This window comes from Miniopterus natalensis, chromosome X (assembly GCF_054644295.1).
Source record: "Miniopterus natalensis isolate mMinNat1 chromosome X, mMinNat1.hap1, whole genome shotgun sequence".
In the NCBI taxonomy this organism is placed as follows: Eukaryota; Metazoa; Chordata; class Mammalia; order Chiroptera; family Miniopteridae; genus Miniopterus; species Miniopterus natalensis.
The window spans coordinates 47,909,815-47,934,371 of NC_142103.1; the positions used below are offsets into that span (position 1 = coordinate 47,909,815).

Here is a 24,557-nt window from a genome sequence, read left to right on the forward strand (position 1 = left end):
CCATGTCTAACTTGTTAGCAAATTATGTTGGCTCTACCCTCAGAATATATCTAGAATCTGACAAATTCTCATAACCTCCATCATACTACCCTATTTCAATCATCTCACCAGAGACTTCTCATATTCTTACTTCTCTTCCCTCTCTATTACCATAATTTAGCCTCCGAATAACGGAGTGATTTTAAAATGGAAGTTAAATCATGTCACTGCTGCTCAGAACCCTCAATAGCTTCCAAACTCAGAGTTAAAGCCAAAGAAAGTCTGTTTTTAAAATCATTTTTCATTTTTCAATTATAGTTTACACACAATATTATATTAGTTTCAGGTGTACACCCCAGTGATTAGACATTGTATAACTTACTAACTGATCATCCCGCTAAATCTCATACCCATCTGACACCATACATAGTTATTAAAATATTATTCACTACATTCCCTATGGTATACTTTACATCCCCCTGAATATTATGAAACTACCAATTTATACTGCTTAATCCCTTCACCTTTTTCATCCATCCACTCAACCCCCTCCCATCTGGCAACTGTCAAAATGTCCTCTGTATCTATGAGTCTCTTTCTGTTCTGCTTGTTTATTTTGTTTTTTAGATTCAATTATAGATAGATATGTATTTATTGCCATTTAATTGTTTAGATTTTTGGTCTTTTTATTTTCCTCTTAACAAAGACCTTTTAAAATTTCATGTAATACTGGTTTGGTGGTGATGAACTCCTTTAGCTATTTGTTATCTAAGGAGCTCTTGATATGTCCTTCCATTCTAAAATGATAGCTTTTGTGGGTAGTGAAATTCGGTTGTAGGTTCTTGCTTTTCATCACTTTGAATATTTCTTGCCAGTTCCTGCTAGTGCTGTTTCTAAGATTATTTCCTTTTCTTTTAACTTTTGAATTTTAATTATGATATGTCTTATTATGGGCCTCTTTGGGTTCATCTTGTTCGGGACTCTGAGATTCCTAGACTTATATATCTATTTCCTTCAACAGGTTAGGGAAGTTCTTTTGTCATTATTTTGTCAAATAGATTTTCAGTTTCCTGTTCTCTCTCTTCAGGCAGCGTCATGATGGGAATGTTGGTATGCCTGAAGTTGTACCAGAGGCTTCTTACACTATCCTCATTTTTTGGATTCTTTTTTCTTTCTTTCTTTTTTTTTTTTTGTTTTTTAAATTTATCTTTATTATTGAAAGTATTACAGATGTCCCCTTTTTATTCTCCATTGTCCCCCTCCACCCCACATCCGCCACCCCCCCAGGCCTTCATGACACTATTGTCTGTGTCCATGGGTTAAGCATATGCATATAAGTTCTTTGGTTAATCACCCCCCCCAACTGCTGCATTCCCTCTGAGATTCGTTAATATGTTTCATGCTTCTGTGTCTCTGGAACTATTTTGTTCATTAATTTATTTTGTTCATTAGATTATACATATGAGTGAAATCATATGATACTTGTCTTTCTCTGACTGGCTTACTTCACTTAGCATTAATACTTTCCAGGTCCATCCATGCTGTCCCAAAGGGTAAGAGATCCTTCTTTTTTTATAGCTGTATAGTATTCCATGGTGTAAATGTGCCACAGCTTTTTTATCTACTTATCTACTGATGTGCAGGTGGGCTGTTTTCAGATCTTAGCTATTTTAAATTGCACTGCTATGAACATAGGGGTGCATATATTTTTGTGCCTGGGGTTTCAGGTTTCTTGGGATATATTCCTTGAAGTGGGATCACTGGGTCAAATTCCATTTTTAATTTTTTGAGGAAACTCCATAACTGTTTTCCATAGTGGCTGCACCAGTCTGCATTCCCACCAGCAGTATATTAGGGTTCCCTTTTTTCCACATCCTCACTAACACTTGTCATTTGATGATTTGTTGATAGTAGCCATTCTGACAGGTGTGAGGTCATACCTCATTGTCATTTTAGTTTGCATCACTCTGATGATTGGTGACTTTGAGCACTTTTACATACATCTTTCGGCCGTCTGTATGTCCTCTTTGGAGAAGTGTCTACTTAGGCCCTTTCCCCATTTTTAATTGGATTATTTGTGTTCATTTTGTTAAGTTGTATGACTTCCTTATCTATTTGGGAAATTAAACCCTTTTCAGATGTTATCATTGGCCAATATGTTTTCCCATACAGTGGAATTTCTTTTCAATTTGTTGATTGTTTCTTTTGCTGCAGAAGCTTTTTATTTTGATGTAGTCCCGTTTGTTTATTTTTTCCTTTGTTTCCCTTGCCCTAGGAGAAGTATTGTCAAACATATTGCTACAAGACATGTCTGAGATTTTGCTGCCTATGTTTTCTTCTAGGATTTTTATGGTTTCATAAATTACATTTAAGCCTTTTATCCATTTTGAGTTTATTTTTGTGTATGGTATAAGTTGGTGGTCTAGTTTCATTTTTTTGCATGTACCTGTCCAATTTCCCCAGCAACATTTATTGAAGAGACTCTTTACTCCATTGTATGTATTTGCCTCCTTTGTCAAATACTAATTAAGTGTAATGGCTTGGGTCGAATTCAGGGGGTTTCTGTTCTGTTCCATTGATCTATATGCCTTTTCTTTTGCCAGTACCAGGCAAAAGAACAGTGGCTGTTTTGAGTACAGTGGCTTTGTAGTATAACTTGATATCTGGTATTGTGATCCCTCCAACTTTGTTCTTCTTTCTCAAGATTGTCGTGGTTATTAAGGGTCTTTTTTGGTTCCATATAAATATTTGGAGTATTGGTTCTAGATCCGTGAAATAGGCTTTTGGTATTTTAATAGGGATTACATTGAATCTATAGATTGTTTTAGTTAGTATGGACATTTTAATGACGTTAATTCTACCAATCCATGCACATGGTATATTCTTCCACTTGTTGATATCTTCCTCTGTCTCTTTTTTCAATATCCTCTAGTTTTCTGAATACAGATCTTTCACCTCCTTGGTTAAATTTATTCCTAAGTATCTTAATTTTTTTGTTGCAATGGTAAATGGGATTTTTTTATTTTTTATTTTTTTAGTTTCTCTTTCTGGGAGTTCATTATTGGTATATAAAAATACCATCGATTCCTGGGTGTTAATTTTGTATCCTGCTACATTGCCAAATTCATTTATTAAGTAACTTTTTGGTGGAGTCTTTAGGGTTTTCTTTGTACAATATCATATCATCTGCGAATAATGAAAGTTTTACTTCCTCCTTTCCAATTTGGATGCCTTTTATGTTTTCTCCTTGTCTGATCTCTGTGGCTAGGACTTCCAGTACTATGTTGAATAAGATTCCGAAAGAGGACAGCACTGTCTTGTTCCTGTTTCAAATGGGAATGCTCCTATTTTTTTGCGCATTGAGTATGATGTTGGCTATAGGTTTGTCATATGTGGCCTTTAGTATGTTGAGGAATGATCCCTCTATTTCCACTTTGCTGAGGGTTTTTATTAAAAATGTGTGCTGGATTTTGTCCAATGTTTTTTCTGCATCTTGATATGATATGTGATTTTTGTATTTGAATTTGTTTATGTGATGTATCACATTAATTGATTTGCAAATATCATGCCAGCCTTGCATCCCTGGAATAATCCCACTTTGTCTTGATGTATGTTCTTTGTAATATATTGCTTGATACTATTTGCTAATATTTTGTTGAGGATTTTAGAATCTATTTTCATCGTGGATATTGGCCTGTAATTTTCTTATCTGGTTTTGGGATTAAGATAATTCTGGCCTCTTAAAAAGAGCTTGGAAGTGTTCCTTCCTCTTGGATTTTTTGGAATAGTTTGAGGAGAATTGGTGTTAGTTCTTTGACTGTTTGGTAAAACACCCCTGTGAATCCATCTGGGCCAGGGCTTTTGTTTGCTGTGAGTTTTTCTATTACTGCTTCAATTTCATCTGTTGTTATTAGCCTATTCATCTTTTCTGATTCTTCCTGATTCGGTTTTGGAAGATTGTATTCCTCAAGGAATTTGTCCATTTCGTACAGGTTTTCTAGCTTATAGGCATATAGTTGTTAATAGTATTTTCTTAAAATCCTTTGTATCTCTGTTGTTTCAGTTGTTGCTTCACCTCTTTCGTTTCTGATTTTATTTGGGTCCTGTTTGTTTCTTGATGAGTCTGGCTAGTGGTTCATCAACCTTGTTTATCTTTTCAAAGAACTCACTCTTGGTTTCATTGATCTTTTGTACTGTTCATTCAGTCTCTGTCATTTATTTCTGCTCTGATCTTTATTATTGCATTCCTTCTTCTTTCTCTGGGCTTTTCTGATTTCTTTCTGATTCTTTTAACTTATACAGTTAGATAATAGCAATTTTTCTTGTTTCTTGAAGTAGGCCTATAGTGCTATGAACTTCCCTCTCAGGACTCTTTTCACTGTGTCCCATAGATTTTGAGTGGTTTTGTATTCATTTTCATTTGTTTCCAGGAATTTTTTTATCTCTTTGGTAACCCATTCATTTTTTAATAACATGCTATTTAGACTACATGTGTTTGAATGTTATTCAGTGTTTTTACTATTGTTGATTTCTAATTTCATACCATCGTGTTCTGAAATGATGCTTGATATAATTTCAGTCTTCTTGACATTGTAGAGACGTGTTTTGTGTCTTAACCTGTGGTCTCTCTTTGGGACTGATCCGTGTGCTCTTGAGAAAGATGTATAATCTGTGCTTTGGGGTAAAATGTTTTATAAATATCAATGAAATCCATCTGATCTTGTGTGTCATTTAGAGTCAATGTTTACGTGTTGATTTTTTTGTCTGAACAATCTATTCTGTAAAGTCAGTAGGGTGTTAAAGTCCTCTACTGTGATTGTATTGTTCTCGATCTCTCCCTTAAAGTCCTCTAAAAGTTCTATAAATTTAAGTGCTCCTATATTAAGTGCATATATGTTTACTAGGGTTATATCATCTTGTTCGATTGATTCCTTTAGTATTGTGTAGTGACCTTTCTTGTCTCTTGTTATGGCCTTCATTTTGAAGTCTATTTTGTCAGATATGAGCATTGCTATCCCAGCTTTTTTTTTCTTTTCATTTCCATTTGCATGGAAAAATTTTTTTTACACCTTCACTCTCATCCTGTGTGAATGTTTTGTTTTTAGGTAAGTCCCTTGTAGACTGAATGTAGTTGGGTCATGTTTTCTTATCCATTCAGCCACCCTTTATCTTTTTGTTGGAGAATTTAATCCATTTACATTTAAGGTTATTATTGATAGGTACTTATATAAGGCCATTTTAATTCTTTATGCCTATTTTTCTCTCTGTCTCTATGTCTACTTCTTATTAAAACAGTCACTTTAACATTTCTTGCAATGCTAGTTCAGTGGTGATAAATTCCTTTAGGCTTTTTTTGTGTGTGGAAAGCTCTGTATTTCACCATTTATTTTGAATGATAGCCTTGCTGTATAGAATCGTCTTGGTTTCAGATCCTTGCTTTTCATTACCTTGAATACTCCATGCTATTCCCTTATGACCTGTAGAGTTTCTGATGAGAAATCAGCTGACAGCCTTATGGGAGCTCCTTTGTGGGTAACAAATTGATTTTTTTCTTGCTGCCTTTAAGATTCTCTCTTGGTCTTCAATTTTTTTCATTTTATTTATGATGTGTCTGGGCATGTGCCTCTTTGGTGTGTTTTGTTCTTGTGACTCTCTGTGCCTCCTGAACTTGTATGACTTTTTCCTTGACCAGGTTAGGGAAGTTTTCTGCCATTATTTCTTCAAAGAGCTTCTCTAACCCTTGGACAGTTTCTTCACCTCTGGCATTCCTATGAATATTGTTATGTTTCATGTTGTCCACAGCTCCCTTAAGCTGTCCTGTTTTTTAATTGTTTTTTTCCTTTTGGTCCTCTGATTGATTTTTTTTCTACCCTATCTTCTAATTTGCTGATCCGATCTTCTGCTTCCTCTTATCTGCTCTTTATTCCTTCCAATGTATTCTTTATTTCTGCTATGTCATTCTTCATTTCTGACTGGTCATTTTTCATAGTTTCAATATCTTTTCTCATGCTGTTGAGCATCCTTTTAATCATTATTCTGTACTTCATATCTGATAAATTGCTTATCTCTATTTCATTTAGCTCTTCTTATGGAGAGTTCTCTTGTTCTTTCCTTTGGGCCTCAGTTTGTTTGTTTTTTTGTCTCCCCATTTTGGGAGCCTCCCTGTTTGTTTCCATGTATTAGGTAGAGCTGTTATGTCACCCAGTCTTCTTAGAGTGGCTTTAAGTTGTAGGTGTCCTATAAAGTACAGTGGCACAGCCACTCCAGTCACCCAAGCTTGGCACTCCAGGTGCAATCTGCCCACCCCCGCAGTGTGAGCTGTGTACACCTTTCTGTTGTAGTTGATCCTTGATTACTGCTGGCATGTCAATGAGAGGGATCTACCATGAAGCCGAATGGCTATAAGGACTGTCTGAAACCACCTTGTAGGATCAGCTGTGCAGGGTCCCACTTTGCAAAGCAGGAATTAAATCAGCAGGATTCTGGTGTCCGCTGAATCTGCCCCTTGAGGTTGTCTCCTATGCAGGAGGTTGGGTGGTGTTTCAATGTTGTCTAAATCTGTCTACCTGTTACACTAGCTCTGGGGATCCTGGCATGTACAGGCCAAGGTCAGCTGCCAACTGTGTTGTGTCCAGGCCTCTGGACATGAATTTAAAAGTGATCTGCAGGTGGCTGCTACTGTGCTGGCTTGGAGGTGCCCAGGAGAGCCCATGCTGTGAACCAAGGCCGGCTGTTGCTTGTGTCTTGTCTGGGGTCACTTAGAGAGAGGTACGGGGCACACCAAGGCCAGATGCTACTTGTTTGAGAGACTTTTGGGAAGTCTGAAGCATGAGGCAAGAGAGGCCATTCATATGGGAAAGGTACTGGAAACATCTTGGGTGAGCCTACAAGTTCCGTGGGGTGAGAAATCAGGGAATCACCAGGGCAGGGCAAATAGTGATAGGTTGGTGGAGACTCAGAAATGGTGCCTGTCTTCCTGCTCTGTGTCGGGGGGATGGGGTTGCTCAATAAAGTAAAAATGCCCTCTGCCAGCATTTCTGTCTGGGAGAAAGATATACCCACCCCCAACCCCCAGCTCTCCTCCTGATGGCAGACACTTAAGTTCCTCCTTATATATCCCTGTTGCCTTTTAAGCTGCTGCCACAGTGCTGGAGCTCAGAGGTAGTGTTTCTGGGTAAACCTGTGCTTGGGCCCCCAGCAGCCCTCCATTGCACTCAGCCCTGCAGTTTTATTGTTTGTTTAATTTATTTTTATTGAATTTATTGGGGTGAGATTGGTTAATTAAATTATAGGTTTCAGGTGTACAATTCTATAATGTATCATCTTTATATTATATTGTATGTTCACCACCCAAATTCCAGTTTCTTTTCATCACCATTTATCCCCCCTTTATCCTCTTCTACCTCCCCCCACCCCCTTTCTCTCTGGTAAGCACAGTATTGTTGTCTTTGTCTATTAGTTTATTTTTTTCAACCAGAAGTTATGGGGACTTCTCTTCCTGGCACTGGATCCCTAGGATGGGGCACCTGGTGTGTTGTTTGGGTCCCTCCTCCTCAGGAGGACCTTTGCATCCCTGATATCCCTCTTGATTTTTATCTGCTACACATGGGTATAGGGCTAGCCCATTGTACATCTCCACCCCTCCTGTCAGTTTTGATGTGGCTGCTGCTTTATATCTTTAGTTGTTGAACTTCCATTCAGATAGATTTCAGGCAGTCATGAATGATAGCCATTATGTAGTTTAGTTGTAATTTTGATGTGGTTGTGGGAGAATGGGATTGTCACATTTAACTATGTCACCATCTTGACCAGAAGCACAAAGCCAAAGTCTTATTTATTTACATTCTCAGCCTCTTGATGTTTGACCTACCTCACCTCTTTCTGCTTGTTTCCTCTTCTCATTCTGCTTTAGCTGCAGCGCTCTCTGCTTTTTTAGAGCACTCTAGTTATACTACCTTTGCTTTTACTGTTTCATGGTTCTAGAATAATCTTCCATGTATATTCACATGGCTTTTTCCCTCAATTTCTAAGCACTTTGTGCAAATGTCACTTTGTCAGGGAGATCCTCTCTGACCACCTTACTACTCTAGAATTGTAAATTGTCCCCCCATCAGCATTTTGTATCTCCCCTTAGTTTAATTTTTGTTTGTACTAATGATCACCATTTAGCATGCATTCTATGTGCTTTATTCTTTGTTAATTGTCTCTATCAACATTCTGGTGTATTATCCCCCCAGTTTCTTTTTTTCAAAAAATAATTTCAGATAAAATGGTATGAAGTTAATAGTAGTTGCTTCTGGGTGGTGGGATTATAAGTAGCTTTTATTCTGTTTTTCTTTGTTTCCTGAATTTTCTTCAAAAACTATGTATTAATTTGTATTTAGAAATACACATAAAAGTGTTTTATTTGTATAATCTCTAACATGCTTTCTCATTTAAAAACAATCCATTTAAAGTACATTAATGAGCTGTATCACCCTTTGTGAGTGATGAAGCTGTTTAAATGTCATGGGAATAATAAAGTTTTTAGTGTTCTTCAAACTTAATAAAATTATACTATTTCATATTTAATTGTCTCATGCCTATATACCAGAGGTCAGCAAATTTATTGGCCACTTAGTAAATATTTTAGGCTTTGCAGGCCATATGATCTCTGTTGCAACTACTTAACTGTTGTTGCACTACAAAAGCAACCATAGACAGTGTAAGTTGATGTGTTCCAATAAAACTTTATTTACAGAAACAGGCAGTAAGCTTGATTTGGCATGTTGGCTGTAATTTGTAGACTCTTGCTATACACTGTGGATTAAGCTTTCTAATGGAAGCCTCTCGATCTCAGAAGTGAAGATATAAGCATGCTACTTGAGTACTGGTTTATTTTACTGTGCATCAGCTATTAATGGATAATATTAATTGGTGATTTTTGTTTGGTTTATTCTCTAGTCATTTGAAGTGCTATGCTTCAAACAAAAAACAAAAAACACCTAAATAAATGAATGCTAATATCTGTAATGATCGTTTTCTTTTGATTTGAGTTTAGAATTTATTTAAACTCTATGCATTGTGATCCTTAATCTTCATTTCAGTGAAAGGTGTATATTTATCTCTGCTTGGGATTTTAGAAACTCACAGGCATTCTAGAGACTGTGGTTTGATTTTTAACCTTTTTTCCTGTGTCCCAGGCATAATGAACCCAGTGGCTTTTCTCTTTGTGATTTTTTTTCTGAGGAAATGTAAAATACTGAGAATTAGAGCTTGGGAATCCTACATGATAAGTGCTCAATGTAGGGCAGAAGTCATACTTTAAATTGACAACTTAAATATATTGTTTTACTTTATTTCTTTCCACAGTGATATGAACAAAAATTTGACCTGGTTTATATTATCCATTGAAACAAATAGAAATGATTTAAATTTAAAAAGGACTAAATTGATATTGTACTTCATTGATGTTACCATTTAAAGTAAAATATTAAAACTCAAATACTTAGATATTAGCTACCTAATCATTGATTATAGATTTACTTCTGATGCCCTATTCATATGGAACTAAAATTTCAATAATTATTGCTATTTAAGCATATATTTAGCAGATTTGTAGTGGTTTAACTAGTAATGACTTTGTGAGTTTTTTGCTCCAATAAAAGTATTGAAGTAGCCCTGGCCAGGTGGGTCAGTTCAGTGGAGCATCATCCCATACACCAAAAGGTTGCAGGTTCGATTCCCTGTCAGGGCACATACCTAGGTTTCAGTTTCGATCCCAGGTCGGGGCGCCTGTGGGAGGCAACGGATTGATGTTTCTCTTTCTTTCTCTACATTCCTCTCTCTCTGTAATCAATTTAACAAAAAACATATCCTTGGGTGAGGATTAAAAAAAGTATTGAGGTAATAAACTTAAAGAGTGATGTCGAATAATTTAAAAATAATTATTTTTAGGACTAAAATAATTTATCCTAAATTTAACGCACGATTTTTTTCTTCAATTTTTTGACATTTTGTAAGTTATTCATTAACCTAAGATATTTAAATAATTTCTCGAAACTGGAATTCTTGTGAATTTAAAGTAATTTGTTAAAATTATTATAATTTTAGAAAATGCTATGTTTAAAATAAGTTTGAATATGAAAGTTTTCTAACTGAATTAGAATTTTATTTTTATCTTTATTTTATTTTATTTTTTTTAGTTTTGTCCATCAACTAAAGGCACAACCAGATACCTCACTTCTACTGGTGCTGATGGAACAATCTGTTTCTGGCAATGGCATGTAAAAACAATGAAGTTTAGGTAAGTTTACAATTGGGTTAGAAATTTGGTGAAAAGTCAAGTATATTCATTTTTCTTTATTACCTTGATAGATTCTTAGTAGTCTATGTATTTAAATGTATAAATGTATGCATGCATGTGTGTGTACACACATTCATACTTACTTCAAGTGGATATTAAAGATTTTAGAATAAATTTTTTTCAAATATCTACTAAGATATTGAGTCCCAGTTGCCACATCCCCACCAGAAGATATTTTTTTCCATTGCTTTTTAGAGAGAGTGGAAGAGAGAGAGAGAGAGAGGAGAGAGAGAGAAACATCAAATGGTTGCTTCCCACATATGCCCCTACCTGGGGCGGGGGATCAAGCCTGCAGCGAAGGTACATGCCCTTGACTAGAATCAAACCCAAGACTGTTCGGTCCGAGGGCCAAGGCTCTAACTACTGAGCCAAACTGGCTAGGGCAGAATAAATTTTTTATGAATTCAATGTTGAAGAGACTAATTTATACACAAATTTTAGTAGTATTTGTTTCATTTCTTATTCTGGTAAGAAGAGTTTGAAATTGTAATGGTAGTAGTAACACAGTAATATGTTTATAAAGTTATGAGTACCAATATCATAAATTTTATTTATTAGGTTAAATGCCTTTTATACTTGAATGATGAAACTAATACAGATTGACTGCTTCAATTTTAAGGTTTCTATAATATTAATGCTAAATCTGTCAATATCCAGTATACTAAGATTCTTGCACATTAAATGAACATGTTGAAAAATAAAAACATCTTTCTTTTCTCTTAGAGATCGCCCAGTTAAATTTACTGAGAGATCCAGACCTGGAGTTCAGATATCTTGTTCATCTTTCAGTTCTGGTATGCGTGAAGATTGAATGTTTTGAGTACCCCAAATATTAAATGATACAGTTATGAAACACATATTTTTCAACTTTATGGAGGAAAAAAAATGCATACGTTTGAGTGTTAATGTAATCACTCAAAATGTTATAATAGACTTTTATGGACTCTAACATGTGATACCTTTTGAAGTTTTTTTCTTATTTCTAAGTAATATGTTTTTATATGATGCAGAATTTAGTTGGTAAAAATAAAGCCTTTTTACCCCCTATTCCACACTAAAATCCTGCCCTGACTTTTCAGAAAATGTGTACTGTGGCTCTATATAGAAGACACTTTTACAGTATGTAGATAGTGCTTTTCTGCTGCTTAATTACATGCTATTTAACCTTTTTCTCATTAGGGTAAAATATAATGTAAAATTTACCAATTTAATAACCATTTTGAAGTGTACAGTTCTGTGGCATTAAGTAGCTTCACATTATATTGTATGCATGACCACCATCTCCAGAATTTTTTCATCATCTGAAAAGTATTTTGAGTTTTTGCACTCAACAACACCACTACAGCCACTATAGTATAAAGAGAATTGTAGATATAGGTCATTTAATAAATAATTTTATTTTTACATTAAATATAAAGAATTCCTCGAGGCTGTAACCATTTGTGTTTATGATCCAAAGTCCTGTATTTAGTGTAAAGTTGCATTTTTATTGGGTTATTTGTATAGTTGTATTTTAAATATTTCTCTATTTTTTGAATTTTACTTGTTTTTTTCTGAAACATTACTATATCTGTAACCATTAGAAAGTAACTTTGTGTTTCCTGAAGCCTTTTTATTAATGTAATTTAGCATATAACTAAGAAAGCAGTCAGAGGTTTTTTTAAGTTCTGTGGTACAATGTTTGTTTTTTAATCCTCCAGGTGGTATGTTCATTACAACAGGTAGCACTGACCATGTGATTAGAATATATTATTTGGGTTCTGAGATTCCTGAGAAAATTGCTGAGTTAGAGTCACATACGGTAAGAAAAAAATGAAAAACTTAACTATGTTGCTTTCTTTTTTAACAACTCTGGAAAGTTGATTTTATTTTCTCGTCTGTACTGTAATTTAATATAGATTGGTGCTGAAACCTATATGGTAAGATGTCCCTTTAGTAATGAAGATCAGTCTGAAAATTTGGATTTAGTATGGTTATAATATTTAATACAATTTCTATATGACTATATGGAAAAAGAAAAATTACATATATTACAGTGATAGTTTATGAAAATCCTCTTTTCACCTGCTGTATTTTATTAATTATATAAGCTGTTTGTTACTTCAGTGTCTACATACTTACTAAAAGACATTGATATGACTTAAAAAAAATACTTTTTAGGGAATTTAGTTTCTTAATCTTAGTATGATCGTTTTCAGAATGCTAGAAGGAGGTAGTAAATGAATGAGAAAGAATCAAGGGGGGGAAGAAGAAAAATTGCTTTTGCAGGGGCCCACCTCAGGAAAAAAGTCAGAAAACTTAAAACATTCCCTGTTGAAATCAATGGTGGCTGTTGGTCATTGGAAATAAGATGTCTTTTCAGAACATTTAAGATCAATTGTTGCAATTAGTAGTGAGAATCCAGAATCTGATAAATACTACAGTGAAGTCATGGAACAGTCTGAATCACAGATACCTCTGAACATAGAAAGATAGTTTAATAATTTTTAAAAATGAAAAATAATTAAATACAGATATTTACTATCCTGAGCTTTTTAAAAATTAAGTTTGAATTAATGGTTTTTGAAAATGTGTATAATATTTGTGGGTACAGTTTAGTGTTATTATCAAGGAATAAAGAGAAGGAAAATGAATAGTTTGGTTTATAGTTTAATCTTCTCATCAGTACAGTACACAGTATATTAAAAGAAGATTCAAATAGCAGTATCTAAACTATAATACCTAAAGACTGTCAGATGACTCCATTGTAAAATAAATAAACCATGTGAGAAACAGGAAATGACTGATTTGTTTTCTGAAGTTTAAGAAAGATCAGTGGGAAATTTCATTCAACTACTATTAAATCAGCTATTTTAAAATGGTATTTTAGATTAGTGTGCTGTCTTATTATGAGGGTCATAATAACCTTAATACCTGTTTGCAACTATCTGTTTCTTGAGACTATGGTTTATGGCTTAGCAACAGGTTTCCTTATGTCTGGTTTGTCTCAAATTACTACTCCTTAGCTAATGCATTGATCCTTACTTTTTTAAAGCAAATTTGAGTTAAGAAAATTATAGTGTTAAAAAATCTACTCCATGATGCTTTTGCATGTGAATTTGAGGGGAAGAGTGTTTTATTCATTTTACAAATAAATTAATTCTAATAAAAATATTTTATGTCGTAGGACAAAGTTGTTGCTGTTCAGTTCTGTAACAATGGAGACAGGTAACTATGTAGCTCCTATCTTTGTAAACAGATGTTTGACATATTTTATCTCCATTCCCTCAGAATTAGCTTCCCTCTAGTCTGCATACTTTATTTCTTTCCAGTTACTGAAGCTGAAAGCCTTTGCCTATCTTTGATGACATCCTTACCCCATCTCTTCTAAATTCCTATTCAAGTAGTTGTCATAGGCTATCAGTGCTTTCTTTCTGAATTATTTCTTTTTTGGTTATTTTTCTTTTTTCATTTGTTATCCTCTGCCTTAGTCAAGATTATTTGACCCATTACCATCAGTTTTCTTCTTTCTTCTAAATACATTCTGTCCATTTCTGCCAGATCAGCATTGCTCTGTTCAGGAAATTTTAGTGCTACTTCTTGGTCTGTAGAACAGAATGTCTTAGCTTGGCGTTCAGAACTCTCAACAATTGGACTTATTACCTACATTCTTAATTCATTTCCTATTCCCATATGATTCCTGAAATCCACCCTAATTGATTTAATCATTCTTCTTGTTACATCCCACATATATTTTCTCATCCTTTCCTTTGCTTATACTTCACCTCACACCATTCTTACCCAGAAATATCATCTACCTCCACTTCACTCTTTCCCTCCTACATCCTCCATCTCTTTCCTTGCCTTTATTTTCCCTCTACCTCCCATCTCTTCTTTAAGTCTTGTCTTCCTTTTAAGGTTTATTCCCTAGCTGAAACCTTTCCTGACTTCTCCAGATTTTAGCTACCTGTCTCCGGCTGAACATCTGTATCACTAATTTTATCTACTATTCATGTCATACATATTTTCCATGTCTGTAAAACTCAGAAATTATATACAGGTTTTCATGCACCTTCTCAAATGTCTGATCTAGAAAAGGTGATAATCTTCCCTGGATTAAAACTGACCTAGAATAGATTTAAAAATGTAACCACTTAGCATAACTTGTATCTATATATTTCTCTAGGGACTTTTTGTGGATGGCTGTTTTATTTTTAAATATTTTTGGACAGTAGGTGATTACTATGTTTGTTCATCTTTGTTAAATGCAAAAGTAAATAATGATGGTCTACAAAGAGTGATGTGTATATAGTATTAGCAATAAAAAAAAACATTGAAACGATTTTTAAGGCTGGTTAATTGCACTATATTTTGTTACACACTTGAAGATTTGTTTTACTAAGACTTTTCATGCTAGAAGAATCTCAATTTTTTAATTCCTTGCCTTTTTTCTTAAAGGAGAAACCCTCTTAATTAATTATGTGGTCAATAAATACATTGAAAGATGTACAATTTTACTAATAATCAAATGCAATTTAGAATAACATTAACAATTTCTTTCTTTAAGAATGACAAGATAGCCCTAGCCAGTTTGGCTCAGTGGTTAGAACGTTGGCCTGCGGACTGAAGGGTCCCGGGTTCGATTCCAGCCAAGGGCACGTACCTTGGTTGCAGGCTCGATCCCCGGCCCTGGTTGGGGCGCTTGTGGGAGGCAACCGGTCGATGTGTCTCTCACACATCAATATTTCTATCTCTCTCTCTCTCTCTCTCCCACCCCCTTCCACTCTCTCTGAAAAGCAATAGAAAAAATATCCTCGGGTGAGGATTAAAAAAAAAGAATGACAAGGTAATACCCAATATTGCCAAGGATTTAGGGGAAATGGATACTCTCCCACAATTTTTGAGATTATAAATTATTTTTAAAAAACTTTTCAGGGAAATAATTTGGCAGTATGTTTCAAAAGCTTTAAAAATGTGTCTACCCTTTGACTCAGCAAAGATATACTTTATAAGGTCATACAAAAATGTATATTGAGATTCATGACATTATTTATGATGGTGAAGACTGGAAATATTCATCATTAGGGGTTGATTAAATACATTTTGATACATCCATATAGTTGAACACATTTAAAATGATGGTAGTTTTGTATTTGTACACATAGAAAGAAATATATCTACAAAATATACTTAAGTTAGGGAAAAGCATTATAAAATATATAGTGTAATTCTATTTCCTATGGGGGAAATACATAAGTAGATATATATATATATATATATATATATATATATATATATATATATATATATATAGGGGTAGAACTAACTGTATTTTGACAAGGATATCTTGTATATTCTACCTTCATGGATATATATATACACACACACACACGTCTTTAATGAAGTCCTCAAAGAATAAAAAGTATGAACAATGATGGAATTATTGCTGAATGAGTGTATTTTTATGACAATTTTATTGAGATATAATCCACATAATATAAAATTCAATGGTTTTTAGTATATTCATAGACTTGTGCAGTGTTCAACACAATCAATTTTAGAACATTTTCATCACCTCAAAAAGAAATCTCATACCTTTTAGCTCTCAGTCTACAATCTTTTTACACCCCAACCCTCACTCTCAGCTTTGGGCAACCATTTCTTACCTTTTGTCTCTAGATTTGCCCATTCTGGACATCTCATATAAGCAGAATCCTTTGTGACTAACTACTTTCACTTAGCATAATATTTCCAATATTCATTCATGTTGCAGCATGTATCATTATTTCTTTCCTTTTTATTGATGAATATATTTGAATGTATGGATATACCACAATTTACCCATTTATCAGTTGATGGACATTTGGGTTGTTACCACATTTTGCCCTATTGTGAATAATGCCATGAATATTTGTGTACAAGTTTTTGTGTAGACTTATCTTTTCATTTCCTTTGGACATATACCTGGGAGTAGAATTGCTAGGTCATATGGTAACTGTTTATCCTTTTGAGGAACTGTCAAACTGTTTTCTAAAATACACTATTTTGTTCTCCCCAGTAGTGTCTGTGGATGAAAATATTACTTGTATGATGAGCAAAAAAGTGACTTCCTTTTTAGAGGAAAGTAATATGGCTATTTTTACTGTTTCTTTGCAGTTTAAGATTTGTTAGTGGAAGCAGAGATGGAACAGCAAGAATTTGGCAATATCAGCAACAAGAATGGAAGAGTATAGTGCTAGATATGGCTACTAAAATGACTGGGTAAGATTGGATGTTAGATATTTCATTGGTTCTCAGAAGGTATAGTATCTTACATTATTGAATTATACTTAATAATGAAAATAAAATATATTTTTAGATTAGTAAATAGTTTAGAGTTAATTGGTAGGTGTGAAATTTGCATCTGTACTTAGTTTCTAAATAAATTGCCTTTTGCTTTTGATTGACATACTGGATGATAGAAACATTGCTGACACATTTAAAATTCTGGACTCTTGTGATCACTGTGTTCTACTAATGCCCACAGAATCATTCTCTCCCTTAGTTTTCTAAAGGCCATATACAGGGTGTCCAAAAAAATGTGTGTTGAAGGCAGTGTTTGTTAAAATACATTTCATTTTCAAAATGTAAGATAATCTACAGCTATCAGCTGTTAAAGTATGTATACATTTTGGGGGACACGATATATATATTTGTATTTTGAGGTTATCCCTATTGTATGTCATCATATGTTTACTTCCCTAACTTAGTAAGGATACCTTTATACCTTTATAATTTTTCTTACTGTTAGCATTCCTATTCAACATTATAACTACACTTAAATAGCATCTGTTTCCTAATCTTCACTGTTGATTGAAAGATATATAATTGCCTCTTTAGGGTATGACTCTGAAATTATCTTTTCATTTATAACAATATAGAACTGACTGTAGTCATAGCTAGCTACTGATAATATTCAGTTAAACCAAAAGTTACCTAATCTCTTACTACTCTTGTATATGACCTATTAGTTTCACAAAATTTAATATTTAAGGGACTAAAGTGTCCATTATGTTTTCTTTTTATTTTCTAGTATCCAACATAACCTTATATTTTATTTTTTAAGGTATTTGTAGATTTCTTTGTAATTTCACTTTTTTTGGTTGTTCTTATGTAACTGCAAAATTTTTGCCATTTGTGCCCTTTTTTGCCTCCCTAAAATAAGCTATTGGTATTGCCCTATGTAGGTATTTTTATTATTTTATTTCATCAGTACTTTAACATATATTTTAGGATTTTTATATCAAAAATTTGCATGCTCCTGGAGAGATTTTTGACATAATTTACTGTGTTAGTTGCACTTTTGTTAAAAATTTGTAGTGTATGAATACTGCAAATTATTTTGTTTAGGAATAACTTGCCATCTGGGGAAGATAAGGTCACTAAACTTAAGGTGACTATGGTAGCCTGGGATCGCTATGACACCACAATTATTACCGCAGTGAACAATTTCCTTTTGAAAGTATGGAATTCAGTCACAGGGCAACTTCTTCATACATTATCTGTAAGTATTCTACTTTTAGAATAATTAAAATGGTCACAAAGGACATTCTAGAAGACAGGAAATTTAAGTTCCAGTTTAATTTCTATGACTTACTATTCAAGGTACCTCTGTTAACATATCTGCAAAATAGTGATGACTCATGGTATAACTGCTAAAAGCAGTAATGAAAGTTTTCAAGATCCTTTCCAGGTCTGTTATTTATTTGTTATGTTATTGTATGCAGTCAAAGGTATATAAGTTATTTTGGTTTTGGCAGGAGTTGGGACTTTTTGTTGTTACTGTTTTAGGGGTAGAACTAACTGTATTTTGACAAGGATATCTTGTATATTCTACCTTCATGGATTAGTTTATACAAGAAATGAAGGTAAGAGGACGAAGTTGGAGAAAAAGGTGCCTTTTCCTCTTTCTTTTAAAAAACATATTTGTCATAGTAAAAGGTGTCTCTGGCCCTCCTACTGTCCTCCATGTGCTGCTGCTTTAATTCCCTAGTTGTAGGATTTCCGTTCAGCTAGATTTCAGGTGGTTCTGAATGATGGCTGTTCTGTATTTTAGTTGTAATTTTGATGTGGCTGTGGGAGGCCGCGTTTACCTGTGCTGCCATCTTGAGTGGAAGCTCTGTAGCCTGTTCTTAATCATGTACTCGCTAACCAGGAATTAAGGAAAATCAACAAGGATCTAAATAAATCAGATGTTGGCAAACTTTTTCTTTAAGAGGCCATGTAGTAAATATTTTAGGCTTTGCAGGTCACATAGGATCTCTGTTGCATATTCTTTTTTTGTTTTTTACAGCCTTTAAAAAATGTAAAACCATTCTTAGCTCACATGCTGTATGTACAAAACCACCTGGGAGCCGGATTTGGCCTGCAGGTTACAGTTTGGAGATCCCTGGTATAAGATCTCTATATACTGATAATCATTGATTTATTAGAAGGGAAACATATACATAGATCATTGGTTTTCAAACTTTTCAAGAAGCAGTTCCATTTCTCAGATAGCATATTAAATGAAACTTTCAACTATAAAGTAGATAAAGGGTGAAGTCACTGTACTTTGTTGTTTGAATACCATTGATAGTGACTGCTGGATGAAGAATAATGAAGATTGGTCTGTTATCACTGTGGCATAACTGGGTATTAATGAATGATTCTGTTTGTCACATTTTCTGTGACTTTTTTTTTTTTTTTTTAAATAGAGTCCTGGAAATACCAATTCCACTTTAGGTACCTGGTTAATGAGCTGTAACTGTTTTGAATTATGTTTTAACCCTTTTTCAGGTCTTCTGTCTATTGAATACTTTATGAAATAAGCACTTAAACATACAAGAAAATCTTACTTAATATTTATTTTAGTGTCCATGTAGTAAATGTTAAAATTGGTGTGCATGAATTAATCTGAATTGGACTGGTAGCACACTCTCGGAATCTTTTGACCAAATAAACCAGATGCTTTTCGTATTTAATATTGATTTTATCACAGGGACATGATGATGAAGTATTTGTTTTGGAAGCACATCCATTTGATCAAAGGATCATACTTTCAGCGGGCCATGATGGGAATATTTTCATTTGGGACCTTGACCGGGGGACCAAAATTCGGAATTATTTTAACATGGTAAGAAAAAATTGTGCTTAGTTCATATTAAAAGAGGCTTCTCTTTTGTGATAACTTGGTAATTAAAGTATACTTAGTGCCAAAGAGCCTCATGTGATCTGTTTAAATCCACAGAGTAACAGAATGACTTAAGACCTAAGTGTAAGGCCAGTAGAGAATTATACCTTTCAGGGTGACTCTGTTATCGTGGTGTTAGCATTTTCCAAATTCTGCTCCTCAGCCCTAAACTCCAGAGACTCAAATTTTTTTTTTTAATCCTCAGCTGAAGATATTTTTTTCATTGCTTTTCAGAGAGAGTGGAAGGGGGAGGGAGAGAGAGAGAGAGAGACACCGATTGGTTGCCTCCCGCATGAGCCCTGACCAGGCCAGGGATGCCCTTGGCCCAATTCAAACCTGGGACCCTTCAATCCACAAGCCAACGCTCTATCCACTGAGCCAAGTCCGCTAGGGCTAGAAACTCAAATTTAATAAACTTTTGGAGCTAACACTAACCAAATTCACAAAAAGGTTAATGTTTAAACTATAATCATAATTTATGAATCTCAACAGTTGACTGTATTTTTTCTGCCTCTGGTGAACCCCATACGCCTTAGTTAGTACTCAGGGAGTTGTTTGGCAAATGTGGAATTAGAGCTATGAATACTTTTAATATATATATTGCGTGCAAATCATGTGAAAATCTGGTGAGCTATCTCTCCTCCCAGTAAACACTTTCCTGTGGTGATGGAACTACTCATATCCTACATATTCAGTGCCCCTCTCTGAAGAAGCATTGTGACTAAACATTTCTAAATTGTTGTCCTTTGAGCTCCTTTTTGTAGGCTTTATACAGATCCAGAGCATTAATTACACCCTCTGTCTTTTGTTAATAAAATTAATTTGTGTGCTTTAATTTTAGGGTGGTTATTTTAAGACTTACTTGCATTACAATTTAATATGTGAAGATACTATTTTGACTTTGCTGAGATATAACACCTTTGTCAATTTGGTTGTGTTTAGATCGTTTTTTAGTCTCCTCAGTCACTCATTTAGTACTTTTTGAAATATGACATTGCTAGTAAAGTTTGATACCACCCATTGTGTTTTTATTCTCCCTGATTTCTTTTAGAGCTTACTGTTCCATTAGGGTTCTGGCTACAGAAGCCAGAGAGTACATTGGAATGTTGATGCATCACAGAATTCAAGATATTAACAAGCAGAAGCTATCGCCTACTTATTATTTGAAAGTTACCTCTTAAGATGATTTAAAATTACTCCTCTAAATTTCAGATTGAAGGCCAAGGCCATGGTGCAGTGTTTGATTGTAAATTTTCACCAGATGGAAACCATTTTGCCTGCACAGATTCTCATGGGCATTTGCTGCTTTTTGGTTTTGGATGCAGTAAATACTACGAAAAGGTTAGTACATTTAATTTTTGTTGTAGACTTCAGTTTTGGATTGTATCATTTATAAATTTCCTTTAAAGTCTTCAGTTAATAAGGGTCATTGTGTGCTAATTGATATAATATAACAAAGTCACCTTTCTTGGTAAAATTTTTTGTCACTGCCAGAACATAAGACTTAATAGTGATTAAGGGTCCAATAGTGATTATCTACAGGGTGATGTAGATATAAAAATTCATTATAAAATCCTTTTACTTAGAACATATCCTCTGTACTACTTTTCAGGTATAATAGGTGAGGACAATTTTACCAGATTGCATCCTCTACTTATCATAAATTGGGAATAAACAGCTGGTGATCGAATGTTTATTTTCTTGCTTGGCTACTTTACCTATTATTGATCTTGTTAAAATACTTTGGAAACTGACCTCATAATTTCCTTTTATATTTTATTAGCTGTGAATTTGAAATAGATTTTAGAATCTTGGAGTTGGAAGGTAATTCAGAATCACTGAGTGCGGCTCAATACTTGTATCAACTTTGAGTTGTCTTTAGGCAGTTGATACTTACCTGCCTCACTGTTTATATTGCACTCTATCTGTCCTTATTTGAATAAAAGTAAGCAAAAGAAATGGTTATAAATGTTCATATGATTTTTGCAACTTAAATAAAAATACATAATTTTATCTACTGTTGTTGCTTTACTTCTTCTTATCCTAATTGGAGAAATATGATATAGGTCCAGAAAGTAATACAGATTGCAGGATTTTGTAGAGAAAAGGTGGGATTATAATCTAGGTGATTCGCTTCTGCCTAGAGGAAACATATGGCAACTGAGGAATATAAGAGAATGCAAAAATTATCTGACTTGAAAAATGCATGTGCTCTAGGAATGAAAATAAGTGCTTATCTATAAAATTCTCTGTTCACATAAATACTAAACATCTGTCATAAAGATTCCAGATCAGATGTTTTTCCACACGGATTATCGACCTCTTATCCGTGATGCCAACAACTATGTATTAGATGAACAAACCCAACAAGCTCCTCACCTCATGCCTCCCCCATTCTTGGTGGATGTCGATGGAAATCCTCATCCCACAAAATTCCAAAGGCTAGTACCAGGACGGGAAAATTGTAAAGACGAACAACTTATACCACAGCTGGGATATGTGGCTAATGGTATGTTATCTCTAAAATTAAATTTAAAACATTCTGCAAAATGTTGTACTTGCTATTCTCTCTATGATATTATGCCCCCAATGAAACTCTGTGGCAGATTATAATATATTTTACCTCTATTAAATTTCAGTTGCATAGTACTTTTTATCTTACTCCAGAGTACTTTTACATTGCTTATCTCACCTGGACACAGATAAATGGATTAGGACAAACAAGGATATGCTCAAGCAGAAAATGACCTGCTTTCTTAGTGCCCTGAACATATGTATGATCATGTTTATAGTATTAACTTCTAGTAATTATTACATGTGCTAACTTTAATGTGTCAAGCTTTTATAACAGGTAAAATTCCACTGCCCATAGTATTGGTATTTTAATTTGAGAGTCCATAGTTAATGGACCTAAGAAGAGTACATTTCAAAACCACAAACTGGGAAGTGGCTATTTATCTATCCTCATGTTTGAAAAGCAAAAAAGTATTGTGTTGGGGAGGGGGATTGTAAGTGCTTAAATAATACTCAACCTTGGAGGATATTGAAACAGTGGTGATGCATAATGGGAGGATAGTAGAATAAGATACTGAAATAAACTTTTATCTATCAAAGCAACTCTTCTGGTTAGCATATTTCCCTTATGTATATTGCCTCTTCCACACCACCCCCACACCGGAATGCCTTCATATCTTTGTTACATGTAGGTATTCTTACAGGTACGAGATAATGAGTTATTGACTTGCCAATGATTTCTTACTAGGGAATTTAGACTTGGCTTGATCTTTATAGAGTGAAATGTTGCACATCCTTTTATGGTCTTTGTTGTAAAGATTTGTAAAGCAATGAAAAGGTGTTACTATGTGTTAAGTTACTTTGATTATATGCTATTTATTAAACAAGGGGGGGGCATGAATATTAAGTAGGAGATAAAATTAAAACACCTGAATTTAAAAAGACTTATAATTCATCACACTTGATTTCCTGTAAGACCCAATCACTTGGCTACTCTATTAGATACCATTAAACCTGACTAGAGGAGAAGATGAAAAACTGGTCTAAGATGTAGTTGAGAAAGAAAGAGATCATAGAAATAAATTTTTATTCAGAAGTAACCATTAAATTTCAGTGTATTATAAGAATAATTTCTCTACTCATTAGTATACAGAGGTATTATCAAAAAGAACATTTGAAAGTGTCGACCATAATTTGATTTCTTTCAGAAAGGAAATTGTCATGAAAGAAAGATGCAAAGCATTTTAGGTATCTGTGTTTGAACTTGTTTAAACCTTACCTAAACCTCTACTCCCAACTTTTAGCTTAGAATATTCCATGGAGAGAATTCATTTTAAAATTAATAATTTAATAATTGTTCTTTAAGATGAGAAAGCCCTCATAATAATGTCTGATATGGGGATATTGGTTAAATCAAGCTGACATACCAAAAAAATTTAAAGTTATTTTAAAAGTATTTTGTTTGATATATGCTTTGTTTTCATTTTAATCCTCTGCTTTTTTATTATTTATCTAGAAATTTATATATTAAGCTTGTTTTCACTGTGTTTAGGGTATACTAAAACTTAAGTAACTTAGTCGCCTTTTATCTTTGGTCTCATTAAGGTGATGGTGAGGTGGTAGAACAGGTAATTGGGCAACAAACCAATGACCAAGATGAGAGCATTCTTGATGGAATAATCAGGGAGCTACAGAGAGAACAAGATCTGAGACTAATTAACGAAGGAGATGTTCCACATTTTCCAGTTAATAGATCATATTCTGCTAATGGTGGTAAGTGTGTGTGTGTGTGTGTGTGTGTGTGTGTGTGTGAATGGTATGATAAATGTGTTTTAATTATTTTACTTATATTTATTTTAGGTTTGTAAATAAAAACAACATTTTGGGTTGTTCGGGGGTTTTTTTTGCCAGATGATACTCATTTTCAATTTTTAAAAATATGTTTTTACTGATTTTTTAGAGCGAGCGAGAGAGAGAGAAACATTGATTGGTTGGCTCCTGCACACTCTCCAACCAGGAATTGAACCTGCAACCTGGGTATGTGTCCTGACCGGGAATCGAACTGGTGACCGTTTTTGGTGCATGGGACCACGCTCAACCAACAGCCCCACTAGCCAGGGCTCTTTTAAAACTTATTTTTCAGTTATAGAAGAACAACATTTTTATTAATTTACAATTGTGATAATAGATATACGAAAAGTGCTATAATCTCATTATCATTTGTGGCTCGAATGACTTTAAGAAATACAGCTGGTTTATTTTAATATACAGTAGTCATCCCCCCCCCCACCACCCCTTATCTGCATAGGATAGGTGGCAAGATCCTTAGTGGATGCCTGAAACTGCAGATAGTACCAAACCCTATATATACTGTTTTATTCTGTATGTATATACACCTATGATAAATTTTAATTTATAAATTAGGCACAGTAAGAGATTAATAATAGGTAATATTAAAATAGGATAATTATAACAATATACCATAATAAAACATGATTGTGATCTCTCTCTGAAAACTGATCTAATAAC

The 24,557-nt window shown here is 34.1% G+C and overlaps 1 protein-coding gene across 1 annotated transcript in view; it reads left to right on the top strand.

Annotated features, from left to right (window-relative positions):
* Positions 1 to 24,557, top strand: part of BRWD3 (bromodomain and WD repeat domain containing 3) — a 132,085-nt gene that overhangs the window by 49,625 nt on the left and 57,903 nt on the right. The window contains exons 9-18 of the mRNA XM_016205128.2: positions 10,164 to 10,264; positions 11,048 to 11,118; positions 12,025 to 12,125; positions 13,491 to 13,531; positions 16,460 to 16,564; positions 17,693 to 17,846; positions 19,323 to 19,457; positions 20,727 to 20,855; positions 21,798 to 22,023; positions 23,634 to 23,801. Coding sequence (XP_016060614.1) covers positions 10,164 to 10,264; positions 11,048 to 11,118; positions 12,025 to 12,125; positions 13,491 to 13,531; positions 16,460 to 16,564; positions 17,693 to 17,846; positions 19,323 to 19,457; positions 20,727 to 20,855; positions 21,798 to 22,023; positions 23,634 to 23,801 — 1,231 coding nt within the window. The remainder of the gene's footprint in view (positions 1 to 10,163; positions 10,265 to 11,047; positions 11,119 to 12,024; positions 12,126 to 13,490; positions 13,532 to 16,459; positions 16,565 to 17,692; positions 17,847 to 19,322; positions 19,458 to 20,726; positions 20,856 to 21,797; positions 22,024 to 23,633; positions 23,802 to 24,557) is intronic.